Source organism: Henningerozyma blattae, chromosome 3, assembly GCF_000315915.1.
Source record: "Henningerozyma blattae CBS 6284 chromosome 3, complete genome".
Classification (NCBI taxonomy): domain Eukaryota; kingdom Fungi; phylum Ascomycota; class Saccharomycetes; order Saccharomycetales; family Saccharomycetaceae; genus Henningerozyma; species Henningerozyma blattae.
In genome coordinates this window covers 21906-39353 of record NC_020187.1, presented here as the reverse complement: position 1 = coordinate 39353, position 17448 = coordinate 21906, and the positions used below count along the sequence as shown (strand labels likewise).

Here is a 17448-nt window from a genome sequence, read left to right as displayed (position 1 = left end):
AATTTACAAATGGTGGAAATTTAAAAGTTTGTTGAAAGGGATCGATAGAAGTAATACATATGTAACTGAGAGTTTTGACAAAGCGTACCGCTCGCGTGGGCACCCTTTATGAAATTATCTGGCTGCTTACTCAAATAAGCATAAATTCTTAATCAGCTTGGGAAGTCTAAAGAACACGGTGTTTACTAGTTTCTGTCACAATGCCTTCTAATGAAATTGACATACATTCTACGTGGATTCTACATCTTTTTCTACTCTTGCTGGCGTAAAGAGTCTTACTCGTTTCTGAACTGTCTCCGGTACTGGCATAATCCAGGCACACGTACCCTATTTTGGTGATACAACACTCAGATGGGCTTTGGTAGAATTCAGGAACTTTTTAGCGCATCAATACGTTATGGAAGGATCTTCTAATTAACCTCATAAACTTGGTGCATTCTATATTTTTATTTCCTTTTCTACCAGCTTATTTCCAGTATATATAATAAAGATGCAATGGGTATTTTTCGAATAGATTCTTGACGGTTCCTTATTTTATATTTACAAAACCTCACCACAATTTTTTCGTGCATCGCAGTACTTAACCTTTATCTAATTGGATTATCAAACTTTGCATCTTAAGGTTTGACTTCTAATTGATTTTAGCTACGCTTCGTTTTTTTTTTCTTTTTAAAACAAAAGATATTCAATAATTTTATAACATCATTCCTTAAAACCAAATAATTTTCAAATTAAACTACAACATAATTCATTCTCTTTCTCATCAAAATATATCATTAGAGTTGTACTTTTCAAAGTGTTAATTAATATAGAAAGTTCCACAGAAAGTAAAGAAAATACTTCAGGATTTCTAAATCTTGAAGAAAAAAATAGATTATTAAATCAAAATAAAAAACAAAGAAAAAATAAATTATTTTAAGATTCTTAAGTTAACTTTTATTCTTTCACTGCGTGCTCTTGAATAACTAATTTCAAAATGCTCACAACTTATTGGATAAAGTACTTGCTACTATTTGCCCAAGCCCGATGTGCTTGGTCTAACTACATCCCGTCCCCTCCAACTCCAGTCGAAGTTGTACCTACCACTACATCTGGTATTAATTCTCTTTCACTAACATCCCCTCCTTCCGTGGCTCTTTATAAGCCTAATGAGGATGACTCATTAGATAAGAGAGCTCTATTGGTTGCTACAGTAACATGGGGTGGTAGCTATAGTGTTTTCATTGGTGTTGATATAATATTTTCTGTTGGTGTCTTATTAGTTCCTCAATCATTTTCCACTATTGCTACTACTACTTGGTGGGATCAAGATTACACAACTACAGTTCTATTACGGACATACTCTCCTGATCCTTGGGTAGGAAATCCTATTTTCTGGAACTGGTATAATACTATCACTAGTTGGCTTCTAGTCGAAACACCAGAACGTGATCTTGTTTTAAATTCCTATACTGGTTGGACAGGTACGTATATCGACTATTATTCCACAGGCACATTCACAACAACAGGTTGGGATGGCTATGAAACTACTGAAACAATTTATTACATTAGAACACCTTACAATGTCCTCATCACTACAACGACTATTGAATGGACCGGTACTTACAGATCAACATATTCTACAGAAACCAAATTTATTACTTCTGATGGTACTGAAATTGAAGAAATTATATATTATGTTGAAAATCCTGATATCGATATAACTAGTAAAATTTTTTCTTACTGGCAAAATTCATATACATCAACATACTCAACTGATGTTAATTTCTATTATGGTGCAGATGAAATTTTTACAACTGAATATTTGTACTATATTGGCTTACCAAGAAATGTTTTTACTGTTACAGAAACTATTGGGTATGGTTTGGATTCAACTTCCACTTTAACTACTATGACATCTTCGTTAACTGGTGCTGACGGATATCCAACTGATGAAGTCATTATTGTCGTTGCTACCCCAAATCCTTATATAACTAGAACAATATTTACTTCATGGACTGGGACATTCATGTCTACCTATTCAACTCAAGTCACCACAGTAGTTGAACAAGCAGGTGGTATCGCACTATCTACCATCGAAACTATCTATTATGTGGAAACTCCATCCAACGAAGTGTTCATCACCACCACAACTAAGTTCCCTTGGCTGACTCCCTATGAAACAACATTTTCCACTGGTTATACAGAATTTGTAGGAACAGACGGTCAACTGACATTTGAGACAATATACTATGTTAGCACTCCCGCTTACCTTGTAACTAAAACAACTGAATGGACTAATCCTTTTACTTCGACTATTAGTACCTATTGGACTACTGAATTAGATCCACAAGAAGGAATGGTTGTCGAAGAAGTTATTTTGGTTGCTGTGCCAGTTTCTACTCTTACCACAACTATATTTTCAGGTTGGACAGGTACCTATGTAAGTACATTCTCCACTGGCACTTCCTATATCTTGGATAGCAATGGAGTTTCTCAACCTGAAATCATATACTATGTTGAAACCCCACTTGGGGGCTCTGTATCAACAGTAACATCATATTGGGAAAATGATTTCACCACAACATATTCAACAGAATTACATACATACACAGGCTCAGATGGTTACGAAACAATTGATACCACATATTTCATCGATGCCCCAGTATCAAAAGTAATTTCAACTTCCTTTACTGATTGGACGGGTTCTGAAACTGTAACATTTTCCACCTTTATAACCACCGTAACAGGGTCTGATGGCATTGAGACTGAGACCATTATTTATGAGGTCGAGACTCCAACTTATAGTTCAAGTTCTTCTCAATCTTCATCACATACCATACATACATCAAATTATATTTCTTCAAGTGAGATATATTCCTCTATTTTTTCAAGTAATTCATTCACAACAAATAGTTTGTCACAAAATTCATCCTCCCAACCATATACATCCTCTGCAACATCCTCAATATCTACAAAATCCTCCATGAGCACTGGCTACACTCCATCTGGCACTGCTTCTAGTGAATCCTCTATGAACACTGCTTCTAGTGAATCTTGGATTAAAACTGCCTCTAGTGAATCCTCTATGAACACTGCTTCTAGTGAATCTTGGATTAACACTGCTTCTAGTGAATCTTGGATTGACACTGCCTCTAGTGAATCCTCTATGAATACTGCTTCTAGTGAATCTTGGATTAACACTGCCTCTAGTGAATCCTCCATGAGCACTGGCTACACTCCATCTGGCAAGTCCAGCGAATCCTCTATGAACACTGCTTCTAGTGAATCCTCTATGAACACTGCTTCTAGTGAATCTTCAATGAACACTGCTTCTAGTGAATCTTCAATGAACACTGCTTCTAGTGAATCTTGGATTAACACTGCCTCTAGTGAATCCTCTATGAACTCTGCTTCTAGTGAATCTTGGATTAACACTGCTTCTAGTGAATCCTCTATGAACTCTGCTTCTAGTGAATCTTGGATTAACACTGCCTCTAGTGAATCCTCCATGAGCACTGGCTACACTCCATCTGGCAAGTCCAGCGAATCCTCCATGAACACTGCTTCTAGTGAATCTTGGATTAACACTGCCTCTAGTGAATCCTCCATGAGCACTGGCTACACTCCATCTGGCAAGTCCAGCGAATCCTCCATGAACACTGCTTCTAGTGAATCCTCTATGAACACTGCTTCTAGTGAATCTTGGATTAAAACTGCCTCTAGTGAATCCTCTATGAACACTGCTTCTAGTGAATCTTGGATTAACACTGCTTCTAGTGAATCTTGGATTGACACTGCCTCTAGTGAATCCTCTATGAATACTGCTTCTAGTGAATCTTGGATTAACACTGCCTCTAGTGAATCCTCCATGAGCACTGGCTACACTCCATCTGACAAGTCCAGCGAATCCTCCATGAACACTGCTTCTAGTGAATCTTGGATTAACACTGCCTCTAGTGAATCCTCCATGAACACTGCTTCTAGTGAATCTTGGATTAACACTGCCTCTAGTGAATCCTCCATGAACACTGCTTCTAGTGAATCTTGGATTAACACTGCCTCTAGTGAATCCTCCATGAGCACTGGCTACACTCCATCTGGCAAGTCCAGCGAATCCTCCATGAACACTGCTTCTAGTGAATCTTGGATTAACACTGCTTCTAGTGAATCCTCCATGAGCACTGGCTACACTCCATCTGGCATGTCTAGTGAATCCTCCATGGACACTGATTCTTATGCTCCATCTCATAGATCAACCGGCGCTTCTTCTCTTCCATCGGGTATGACCAATGAATCTTCAATGAACACTGCTTCTAGTGAATCTTCAATGAACACTGCTTCTAGTGAATCTTCAATGAACACTGCTTCTAGTGAATCTTGGATTAACACTGCCTCTAGTGAATCCTCCATGAACACTGCTTCTAGTGAATCTTGGATTAACACTGCTTCTAGTGAATCCTCTATGAACTCTGCTTCTAGTGAATCTTGGATTAACACTGCCTCTAGTGAATCCTCCATGAGCACTGGCTACACTCCATCTGGCAAGTCCAGCGAATCCTCTATGAACACTGCTTCTAGTGAATCCTCTATGAACACTGCTTCTAGTGAATCTTCAATGAACACTGCTTCTAGTGAATCTTGGATTAACACTGCTTCTAGTGAATCTTGGATTGACACTGCTTCTAGTGAATCCTCTATGAATACTGCTTCTAGTGAATCTTGGATTAACACTGCCTCTAGTGAATCCTCCATGAGCACTGGCTACACTCCATCTGGCAAGTCCAGCGAATCCTCCATGAACACTGCTTCTAGTGAATCCTCTATGAACACTGCTTCTAGTGAATCTTGGATTAAAACTGCTTCTAGTGAATCTTCAATGAACACTGCTTCTAGTGAATCTTCAATGAACACTGCTTCTAGTGAATCTTGGATTAACACTGCCTCTAGTGAATCCTCCATGAACACTGCTTCTAGTGAATCTTGGATTAACACTGCTTCTAGTGAATCCTCCATGAACTCTGCTTCTAGTGAATCTTGGATTAACACTGCTTCTAGTGAATCCTGGATGAACACTGCTTCTAGTGAATCTTGGATTAACACTGCCTCTAGTGAATCCTCCATGAACACTGCTTCTAGTGAATCTTGGATTAACACTGCTTCTAGTGAATCCTCCATGAGCACTGCTTCTAGTGAATCTTGGATTAACACTGCTTCTAGTGAATCCTCCATGAGCACTGGCTACACTCCATCTGGCAAGTCCAGCGAATCCTCCATGAACACTGCTTCTAGTGAATCTTGGATTGACACTGCCTCTAGTGAATCCTCTATGAATACTGCTTCTAGTGAATCTTGGATTAACACTGCCTCTAGTGAATCCTCCATGAGCACTGGCTACACTCCATCTGACAAGTCCAGCGAATCCTCCATGAACACTGCTTCTAGTGAATCTTGGATTAACACTGCCTCTAGTGAATCCTCCATGAACACTGCTTCTAGTGAATCTTGGATTGACACTGCCTCTAGTGAATCCTCTATGAACACTGCTTCTAGTGAATCTTGGATTAACACTGCCTCTAGTGAATCCTCTATGAACATTGCTTCTAGTGAATCTTGGATTAACACTGCCTCTAGTGAATCCTCCATGAGCACTGGCTACACTCCATCTGGCAAGTCCAGCGAATCCTCCATGAACACTGCTTCTAGTGAATCTTGGATTAACACTGCTTCTAGTGAATCTTGGATTGACACTGCCTCTAGTGAATCCTCTATGAACACTGCTTCTAGTGAATCTTGGATTAACACTGCTTCTAGTGAATCTTGGATTAACACTGCTTCTAGTGAATCCTCCATGAGCACTGGCTACACTCCATCTGGCATGTCTAGTGAATCCTCCATGGACACTGATTCTTATGCTCCATCTCATAGATCAACCGGCGCTTCTTCTCTTCCATCGGGTATGACCAATGAATCTTCAATGAACACTGCTTCTAGTGAATCTTCAATGAACACTGCTTCTAGTGAATCTTGGATTAAAACTGCCTCTAGTGAATCCTCCATGAACACTGCTTCTAGTGAATCTTGGATTAACACTGCCTCTAGTGAATCCTCCATGAGCACTGGCTACACTCCATCTGGCAAGTCCAGCGAATCCTCCATGAACACTGCTTCTAGTGAATCTTGGATTAACACTGCTTCTAGTGAATCCTCTATGAACTCTGCTTCTAGTGAATCTTGGATTAACACTGCCTCTAGTGAATCCTCCATGAGCACTGGCTACACTCCATCTAGCATGTCCAGCGAATCCTCCATGAACACTGCTTCTAGTGAATCATCCATAACCAATAATTCTTATGAATATTCAAAGAATAATAGCCACATATCATCTAGTTCCTCGAGTGCCTCCAGCGATGTGCCACCAGTCTACACCACCACTGTGACCTCTGGCTCTTCTACTGAAACCGATGTTGTTTCTGAATACAGTACCACTGACTCCAACGGTATGCCATCCACTGGTACTACCACCTACCGCGTTTCTGGTTCCTCTAGTGCATCCAGCGATGTGCCACCAGTCTACACCACCACTGTGACCTCTGGCTCTTCTACTGAAACCGATGTTGTTTCTGAATACAGTACCACTGATTCCAACGGTATGCCATCCACTGGTACTACCACCTACCACGTTTCTGGTTCCTCTAGTGCATCCAGCGATGTGCCACCAGTCTACACCACCACTGTGACCTCTGGCTCTTCTACTGAAACCGATGTTGTTTCTGAATACAGTACCACTGACTCCAACGGTATGCCTTCCACCGGTACTACCACCTACCACGTTTCTGGTTCCTCTAGTGCATCCAGCGATGTGCCACCAGTCTACACCACCACTGTGACCTCTGGCTCTTCTACTGAAACCGATGTTGTTTCTGAATACAGTACCACTGACTCCAACGGTATGCCATCCACTGGTACTACAACTTATGAGGTTACTGATTCTTGTCCAGATTGTAGTACAGGTGCTCCATCGCATAGATCAAATGAGGTGTCATCTATGCCATCTAGTTTTGCCACAAGCAGTATGTCAAGCATTAGTCCCGCTACGTCAAGCGGTATGCCACCAGTCTACACCACCACTGTGACCTCTGGCTCTTCTACTGAAACCGATGTTGTTTCTGAATACAGTACCACTGACTCTAACGGTATGCCTTCCACCGGTACTACCACCTACCACGTTTCTGGTTCCTCTAGTGCATCCAGCGATGTGCCACCAGTCTACACCACCACTGTGACCTCTGGCTCTTCTACTGAAACCGATGTTGTTTCTGAATACAGTACCACTGATTCCAACGGTATGCCTTCCACCGGTACTACCACCTACCACGTTTCTGGTTCCTCTAGTGCATCCAGCGATGTGCCACCAGTCTACACCACCACTGTGACCTCTGGCTCTTCTACTGAAACCGATGTTGTTTCTGAATACAGTACCACTGACTCCAACGGTATGCCATCCACTGGTACTACAACTTATCCTGTGACTGAATCTGGTTCAAAATATGTTTCAGTCGTACCAAGTATTAGTCTTTCAAATATTATATCGGTTACTAATACTTTATCTTCAGGTGGGTTGCCACCATTTGTTACTTCAAGTGGTAACGGTGGATCTTCAACATTTATTACTGAATCTGTTTCATTTTCGTCTACAAAATCCAACACTGATATGTTTTCTATACCTCCTGCATACACTACTACAATTACAGGACCTAGTTTTACCGAGACAGACATTATATCATTTTACTCTACTGATGATATTAATCAACAACCATCCACTGGTATCTCTACGTATACTTTAATTTCATCTTCAACAATCAATCCTTGGAACAATGGCACAGTTTATAAGCCATCTTCGAGTGCTCCTGAAACCATTGAATCTAATCCAGGCCAACCAACTACTACTCAAACCTACCCAGGCCAACCAACCACTACTCAAACCTACCCAGGCCAATCAACTACTACTCAAACCTACCCAGGCCAACCAACCACTACTCAAACCTACCCAGGCCAACCAACTACTACTCAAACCTACCCAGGCCAACCAACTACTACTCAAACCTACCCAGGCCAACCAACCACTACTCAAACCTACCCAGGCCAACCAACCACTACTCAAACCTACCCAGGCCAGTCATTATCTCCTACTTCAAGTCTCAACTCAGCTAAAGGGGCAACTACGAATTCTATTGAAACACGTTTAACAAATTCAGAAATCACTAAAGGTGTTACTCCTACCGTAAGTACTGTTATACCTACGTCTCACTTACCAGATAATACTGCGCATATATCTATGTTGTACGAAGGTTCTGCTGAAATTTTACAAGCAGGTTCGGGTTGGAAATTATTGATTGGTTTTATTTTCTTCTTTTTCTTGAATTAATCTATTTAGTTGATTTACTTTATCTTATTTTTTATTTTCAAGATTTGTTCGTCATTATTTCAACGTTAAAATTTATATATCAAAATTTTCTTATTTAGGTTACATATATATATAGAGCATCTCTTTCTCTTTATGTCCTTCAATATTTTTTGCTTTTCATCGTTTTTTGTTTAAGAGTTCCACCTAACACAAGCATTATATCAAGAATTTAATCTGCTGTATCCAACTAGAGCAACATTGGCAATAGAATGACGTAAAGACAAATTTTTATATAATCATAATATTATTAATCTATATAATTGCATAAATATTCCGCTTTTTAATTAGTGAAGTGAATTTGGTTATTACATGAAAATGTCGCATTTTAGTCCGTTTGAAATACATGTAGAGCTAGTAGACACACTAGAAAAATATTTAGACATTTGAATAATACATTGGGTCATCAATAGATTTCCTCTTAAGCCATGCCTTTCTTAGCTCATCGGCAATTAAAACTGAACTACTAATTATCAATAATAATAATAAATCATTTAGACCCAATGATTCTGTTTTAAAAATTCTTTGAAAAAATGGTACGTATATAGCACACATTTGACCTAGAAGAGATAGACCAACCGCATAATTAAACATTTTATTCGTAAAGAAGCCTATTTTTAATATTGATTTTGAAGCATGTCTACAAGCTAATGCATTAAACATATCGAAAAATACGAAGCAGGTAAAGGTCATAGTTGTATCTCTTGCAGTAACTTGCCCATCTTCTGTCATTTCTTTTACAAATACATACACAGTCCCAAAGATAATGCATGATGCCGTCATTAATAAACGTTTTAAAACCTCTGTAGTTAGGATTTTATCTGAACGGTTCCTTGGAGGTTTTCTCATAACTTCGTGGTCGACAGGTTCTACACCAAGTGACTGAGCAGGAGGACCATCCATCAAAATATTAATCCATAAAATTTGCATAGCATTAAGAGGATTTGGTAATTTCAATGCAGTTGATAGAGCAATTAAAGATAATGCAGCGATTGATGTAGAAAGCTGGAATGTTATAAAGTTTTGAATATTATTAAATATACCTTTCCCTTCTTCAATAGCAGTTAAAATAGTACTAAAATCATCATCAGTCAAAACCATATCTGAAGCTTCTTTAGCAACATCAGTGCCCATTTTTCCCATTGCCACACCAATATCAGCCAATTTAAGTGCAGGGGCATCATTAACACCGTCACCAGTCATTGCCACAATATCGCCTCTTTTTCTTAATGCACGGACAATGTTTAGTTTATGTTCAGGAGTAGCACGAGCAAAAATATTAACGTGATCAATAATATTTGCTAATTGATCATCAGTCATAGCATCTAGCTTATCTCCTGAAACTACAGAAAGTTCAGGATTATAAACTGGAATGCCGATTTGTCTTGCAATATTTACAGCTGTGTTCTCAGAATCACCAGTAATCATAATAATATGAACGCCACCTTGTTGAAGCTCCTCAATAGCCGGCTTTACAGTTTGTCTTGGTGGATCATTCATAGCAATAAGACCTGCAAATGACAAGCTTGGAATTGAGTTTTCCTTTATGTCATTAACATCATTTGGAACATCGCTTTTAGCAAAAGCTAAAACACGTAAACCTTCAGAAGCCAAATTTTCTGCACAATCAATTATAATAGAACGGTAATCATCTGTTAATTTTTCAATTTTTCCTGTTTTTGATATAAAAGTATCTGCGAATGACAAAACCTTTTCAAAAGCACCCTTAACGTAAACTTTTTTATTTTTAGAGTTTGGATCTTCTAGCAACGTCGCCATAAATTTTCTTTTTGAATTAAATGGAATTTCTACTATTTTTGTGAAGGAATGTCTATTATCTGTTAAATCAAATTTTGATAATTGTTCTAATAGTGCGATATCAGTCGGGTTACCTAAATATTTACCATGCTCATGAGAAAATGATGAATTATTACACAAATTAGCTACAGTTAAAGTTTGTTTTAAATCTTCTGTCAAATAATTTTTAAAATTACCATTCTTATTTGTTTCTAATGATAAAATGTTCGATTTGTTTGACATGGACCCCAAACACCAAATTTTAGAAACAGTCATATGGTTCGAAGTTAATGTACCTGTTTTATCAGAGCAAATGACATTTACAGATCCTAGTGTTTCAACACTTGGTAGTCTTTTAACAATGGCTTTACGTCTTGCCATTCTTAAAACACCTAAAGCTAAAGTAACGGTTACAATAACAGGTAAACCTTCTGGAATAGCTGCTACAGCTAAGGATACAGAGATTTGGAACATTTCTAACCATGATCTGCCTTGAATTATACCAATCAGACAGATGATACCAATAATAATGAAACTGAAAAAAGATAAATCCTTACCAAGTTTATCCATAGATAACTGTAGAGGTGTTTTAGGCTTTTCAATAGTACTCATCATCTCAAAAACAGCACCAAATGAAGTATCTTTAGCAATACCAACCACAATACCTTTACCGTGCCCTTCTCTCACCAAAGTACCCATGTAAGCAATACAAGTTCTATCCGACATTGGAATAAATGAAGCAGCTTGGTCAGAATAACTATTTTTATCAATCGCATTTGGGTATTTATGAACTGGCTCATTTTCACCTGTTAAATTACTTTCATCTATTGTTAAATCAATAGCTTCTACAATTCTTAAATCTGCAGGAATTCTGTCACCAATTTTAAAATGAACTAAATCACCTGGAACTAATTGTGAAGCTAAAACGTTCGAAGATTGGCCTGCTCTAATCAAGTGGCATTCATTTGGCACCAATTTGTTTAAAGCTTCCAAAGATTTTTCCGATCTATATTCTTGAACAAAGCCTACTGTAACCACGATTAATATGGCCATGGTAATACTTATAGCATCATCAATATTACCCATTAGAAAAGATAATATGGCAGACCCGAATAATAAAAGAATCAAAGGATCTTCGATAAAATTCATCAAGAATTTTTTCCAAATTGGTTCATCGTCCTCTTGAACGATTTCATTAGGCCCATAGATGTTTCTTCTTTGGATCGCATCTTCAAATGAAGAGATACCAGTTTTGGAATTTGTTTGTAAGTTAGATTCAGTTTCTTCTATTGACAAAGTACAATATTTTAACGAAGAGGTTGCCTTTGAAAGCACTTCCTCAGCACCTTCTCTCAACTGAGTGGAAGGAGAAGGACTTGGCTCATTGAAGGAGGATGAAATTGTATTATTAAATGGGTTATCACTCATTTTTTTTATTTTTATTTTTCAATGCAATACTCTTACACGGTGTTATTCTAAGATCTTGAAATTATGGAATAAAATTAGTGTGTATAAACAGATATATTCTGTATTGCAGGAAAGAAGGTATTAAGTGGTTTTGATATTTCTAATTTTTTTGTTTATGTTGATCTTTATGCTAATAATGTTAAGATGGTGTCGCTAAATTCAATAAAATAATTTTTTCAAAACTATTAGAACAAATTATGGACACTTTAATCCTTTTCCCCAATTTTATTAATATACAAATATTATAAGCTCTCTATGATTTAATTCAAACTAACAAATCAAAGCTAACAAATAATAATAATAATAATAATAATAATAATAATAATAATAATAATAAAAGCCAGTGATATTAAGATTGAAATGTATGGCTTATTATATCGTATACTTCAGACCACTTTCAACAATGCCACAATTTAATAATAGATCCACTACTATTGTTTTATATATAAGACAATACAATGTATTGAGATTATATATCGATATAAAATTGTTGATCTAATCTAAGCTCCACTTTTTTTGAAAGTTTTCTTTAATTCTTTTCTTTTTTTTATTTTTCTTCTTTACTCTCAGTTGAAAAATTACATTAAATGTCCATAGGCACGTGAACAAAAAGAAAGGCGAGGCGAAAAGAGGTAGGCAAGAATTATTTCATTAGCTGAACGGAAATCAGATTTTAATTAACAAATGTCCAACCAAACTGGACCGAGACAGCACTGCCATGATTCATGAACCGGCAAAGAAACGGCTGCAGGGGCCCATAAAAGGTGCAAAAATTTACGCGTCAGCGTTTACGTGTTCTATTTGATGACAAATGGGTGCAATAATTAAGGGAATAAGAATATGCAACCATGAGTTTTTGAGGAATAGCCAAGAATTATTGAGAGCCAAGAGTAGTCATAAATAATAGAAATAGCTAAAACAAAGTAGATAAATAATTAATTATGGAGATATAAAATGTAAATAATAAAATATAAAATCCAAGCACTGTATATAATGAATAGAATAAATCAGTGTGATGAGATTATGAATATTCTTAATTTGCATATTTTTGCCAGCCATGAGGCTTTTGTAGACGATTAACGTTATAATACTTGGTGGTACAAGAGAAACCTTGCCAAGTGAAATCTTGGTTTGGAGAACAAGCACATCTGTTTTCGAATCTGATTTGGTCATCAACTGGACAAGCATGGAATGGACCATGGTAATAGCCCACATCGTAGAAGTGGTGGATTTCATCTCTGTTCAAGAATAAAGCAGCAGCAATGGAATGGACAGGAGCATCACCCCATCTCTCGTAGAAGAACCCACCTTTCTTGTCTAAGTAATCGAAATATTTTGAGTAGGCCTCACCTCTCCAAAGATCCAAAGAAGCAATTTCAAAATTGGACCAGAAATGACAATTGTTGTAAGAAGTCCCATCATCATCTGAAATGAAATCCAACATGTTATCCTTGGCTAAAAATTCTGGGTTTTTATCAATGAATTCTAATGTAGTGTTCCAAAGAGTCTTAATGGTGGCTTCATATTCGTGAATGGAGATGGTAAACCCATATTTCTTGTTGTTATCTTTCATGAATTGGAAAATATCGTAATTAATATCACAATGGAATTTTACATCAGGTTCAATTCTCCAATAATATTCATATTCATCCAAAAGTGGGTGTCTGTAGAAAAACCCAGATTCAAATCTACACATGTGTCTGTATGGTAAAGAACCACCATAAATGACACCATCTTCTTCCATCTTCTTTCTTGCATTTGTGGCTTTTTCTTCATCGATCCAACTTGGTACAGACCAATGTTCTTTTGGAATGACACCATATTTTGTATTCCCTGAAATTAAACTGGAAGTGATTCTTTTGAAATCTTCATCAAACTCCACATCATTCAAGAAAACCCAATCGTAATGGAAATTCTTGTTGAATCTATCTTCGATAGCTTTAATAGGTTCTAAAAGACCATGTAAATCAGAATTTCTAGCTAAAGTGACAAAAGTAGCTTTCACTTTTTTCTCATATGGTTTATTATTTGGGTTCAAATTTTCATTGATTCTAACAAATTTATAATTTTCAGAATTATCATTTTCGTTAATGTAAGGGGAAAAATCAAAAGATGTACCTCTAGATATCTTGTTGCTGTTTAACGAGGTAGATTGGCCGGAAAGTATGGAAGTACCGTTCAAAAGACAATATAAAGTAGTGATTAAGATGGTAGAAATACCAATGGTTCGATAGAGCCTGTTCTTATTACGAGAACCTGCTGGCACATAAGCTCCCATTATTGTGGTTGTTTTTTAGGGAGACTGAGTGAGGGTCTTTGTTTATTGATATGGGGAAATGATAGCAAACTGTTCAAATCAATTAATTCAAATAACAGAGAACAAGTATGTAGAAACAACAGTACCGAAACAATACACAAGAAAGGGTTGGTGTGCTAACTACTTATGTGTGAGTTTGTCGGTATGATTAAGTTTATCAATTATATATATATATATATATATATATATATATATATATATATAGTGTGGAAATAGTCATATATTATTTTTCAATATTTTTTGCATTGAAAGATAATAATTTCGAAAAAAAATAAAATAAAATAAAAACGAATGTTGTCAAAAAGCGAAAAAGAATCGATCAACTAGCCCGTACAAAATCGCGTAGGCCCAGTAACAAGACGATAACAGCTTTCTTATTTTTCTTATTATATTGCGCGCAAAATTAGCTTAAAAAAATGAAAGGTAAACGATACGTACGTCACCTGAGAAAACGAGCAATGCAAGCGTCACTAAACTGAGAATGAGAATTACTATTTTTGGCAAAGATACGCGTGTTTCCTGATCTGGCAGGATCTCATCGTGCACGACGCGTTGCATTGCGACGCGAAAACAAAATGAAGCTTTTTCTTTTTCTTTTTCTTTTTCTTTTTCTTTTTTCTTCTTCTACTACTTTTAAATTCAATTTAATAAAAGTATCTCATGTGACCGGAGTTTTTAGGGGTGTGGCAAGAGTCGAACGCTAGAGTATTTGGATAACAAATATGATTTAAACTCTCATTTTAGACGGGTAAAGAAACAGATACATGAATATGAGTAGGTAATATATGGAGAAAGATAGAGAGAGATAAAGAGAACAGAGATTATATAGTATAGGCATAACCTGACAATACAATAGGATTTTTTTTTGGCAGCGCTTTCACAAATATAAGATCCGTGTCAAGTTTTATCACCAAATGGATTGCGTGATTAAGTATTAAATTACGATTTTTGGGTTAGGATTCAAGTTTTAAAATTATTGTCATACCATTGATCGATTTACCAAGTATGTAAATTTGCAAGCTACTCAATTGAGACTTTTCCCCCGACTTGGAAACCTCTTGTATAATGTGGTCTGAAATACATTTATATATATATATATATTAGCCAGCCTAAACTTGTTCCCACTTATTAGCATGATTAGCTTCTATAATCTTCTGGAACATTACAAATCCCAGTCAAAAAAATTTTTATAATTTCATTTGCCCATTGTTCATATCCCTATGCATAGAAAAAAAATATCAAAAAAAGAAAAAAAGAAAAAAAACAAAGCCAATCACGTGCTAGTTCCTGCAGCACAAAGCGCGCAGCTCTTTTAAAGACAAAGATATATAAGCGAAGCGTGCCAACGAAGAGATAAGCACGCTCCTATAAAGGAACATCAAGTGATAGCAATAATAAGTATAGCATAGTATAGCATAGTATAGCCTACTACAATTTAGCATAGCACTGCACCGCACAGCACAGCATCGCAACAGCATCGCAATAGCATCGCAACAGCATAGCAACAGCATAGCAACAGCATCGCATCGCATAACATAGTGTATCGTATGATTGCACAAACCACAACATGGTACTCATTAATGGGGTCAAATACGCCTGTGAGCGTTGTATAAGAGGCCATCGAGCCACGACATGTACTCATACAGATCAACGGCTTATCATGATCAAACCCAAGGGAAGGCCTTCCACTACATGCAAGCATTGTAAAGAGCTACGCATCAATAAAAACGTCAATCCATCTGGTGTTTGCACTTGTTCTAAGAAGGATTCAGCAAATAATATCAATAATTGTAATTGTCCCAATGGTGATGTATGTAAATGTCATTCAAAGAGGAAATCCAAAACAAAGGAAAAGGAAAAAGAATTAAGAGAAAGAGACTTAAATGAAAATGGAGTAGATAATGTGAAAAATGAGATTGAAAATGAAATGATGCCACCATCAGATAAACAAAAGATTATAAAAAGAAAAAGAAGAGATTGCAACAAAATAATAATACGAACAATAATAATAGCTAATAATAATACTTCAAACAGTAATCTCATACCAAACTCGTCAGATGATCAACGTTTAAATCTATTGGATCAAAATACTTCTGTTGGATTATATCCCTTAAACAACACTAAAAAAATATCTCAAAATACGAGAACAAGAGTAGGTGAAGTCACGGTCTCGTTAAAAGAATATTTACCATACGAATTTGGAGGGATAGGGAATATTGATGCCCAGCAGCTACCTGTAACAAATACTACAACAAAGACAAACACGCCAATAAATATGGCGCCAGATACAATGACTCTTTCTACCCAAAGTGATTTGACAGCATTGGATATGGACATGGACATAGATTTCAATACTTTTAATACAGATATCCCATTAAACCAATTGAAAAATACAATATCACCATCTAATAATAAAAATGTAGCATCCCAGGCTCAATCGGATATAGAAGACAATATATCGTCTTTGAATTATTTTAATAACGACACTGTCTCATTAAGATCCTCACAGTCAAATTTGATTAATAATATTAATCAAAATTCAAATTCAAATGCAACTCCTAATACAAATAATATAAACTCTACTTCAAATGGAATTTTAGATAATCTTCTACTGGATTTTAATCCTGTGACAAATCATACCCATCAGCATCATTATTCTAATAACAATCAAAGTACAATAGGTGACTCAGAAAGTATACGATCTGTGGAAGTATTATCCTTGACTCCAAGTTTTATGGATTTGACAGATAATATGTTGAATAATAATAAAAATACCAATAATAGCAATACCAATATAAATTCAAGCAGTCCAAATTCAACTTCTAATACTAATATCCAAAATAATGGGTTGACTCATTTTAATGCGACTTTACAAAATCATATTAATTTTGTTCCACAAACCAATACAAATTCCCAAATTGGATCTACTACTAAAATAGGAAATAGTTCTACATTATTGCCTCAAACAATTAATTCAACTACACTCGGGCCTTCGAATTCACAAAGATTAATGGATAATTTAGATTTAAATAATCAAATGGAGATACGTGATAACTTAAACCATAGTTTAATTACTAATACGACCTTTTATGGAGCAGATGCACAAACTAGTAATACAAATTCAAGTTTCAATATTACTAATAATAATAATAATACGGCAAATCTCAATTTCCAACAAGATATTCCAGATTCTTTAAATTCAATCTTACAATCTTCATCAAACACTTTGAATAATAATCAAAATACTAATCTTTTGGGTGTTACGGATACCGTCTCAAACATGAATGACATTAACATGTTACCAATTATTGATTCAAATTTTAATTCAGCTTCAAATGTTATCATAAAAAAAATAATGTTAATGAATCAAATGTTAATTTAAATTCAACTGCAAACACGAACATTCATATTAACGTTAATGACA

At 36.2% G+C, this 17448-nt stretch overlaps 4 protein-coding genes across 4 annotated transcripts; 2 read left to right on the top strand and 2 right to left on the bottom strand.

Annotated features, from left to right (window-relative positions):
• Positions 1-976: 976 nt before the first annotated feature.
• TBLA0C00200 (uncharacterized protein) lies at positions 977-8407 on the top strand (the record flags this gene model as incomplete). Its single annotated transcript, XM_004179312.1, has 1 exon — positions 977-8407. One exon carries the CDS (start codon positions 977-979, stop codon positions 8405-8407), a length of 7431 nt encoding a protein of 2476 aa, XP_004179360.1.
• A 414-nt stretch (positions 8408-8821) lies between these two features.
• PMR1 (Ca(2+)/Mn(2+)-transporting P-type ATPase PMR1) lies at positions 8822-11668 on the bottom strand (the record flags this gene model as incomplete). The annotated part of the gene is made up of 1 exon (XM_004179311.1): positions 8822-11668. The coding sequence occupies one exon, from the start codon at positions 11666-11668 to the stop codon at positions 8822-8824; it is 2847 nt and encodes a 948-aa protein (XP_004179359.1).
• A 1072-nt stretch (positions 11669-12740) lies between these two features.
• On the bottom strand, positions 12741-13985 carry TBLA0C00180 (uncharacterized protein; the record flags this gene model as incomplete). Its single annotated transcript, XM_004179310.1, has 1 exon — positions 12741-13985. One exon carries the CDS (start codon positions 13983-13985, stop codon positions 12741-12743), a length of 1245 nt encoding a protein of 414 aa, XP_004179358.1.
• A 1606-nt stretch (positions 13986-15591) lies between these two features.
• Positions 15592-17406, top strand: CUP2 (Cup2p; the record flags this gene model as incomplete). The annotated part of the gene is made up of 1 exon (XM_004179309.1): positions 15592-17406. The coding sequence occupies one exon, from the start codon at positions 15592-15594 to the stop codon at positions 17404-17406; it is 1815 nt and encodes a 604-aa protein (XP_004179357.1).
• Positions 17407-17448: the final 42 nt, after the last annotated feature.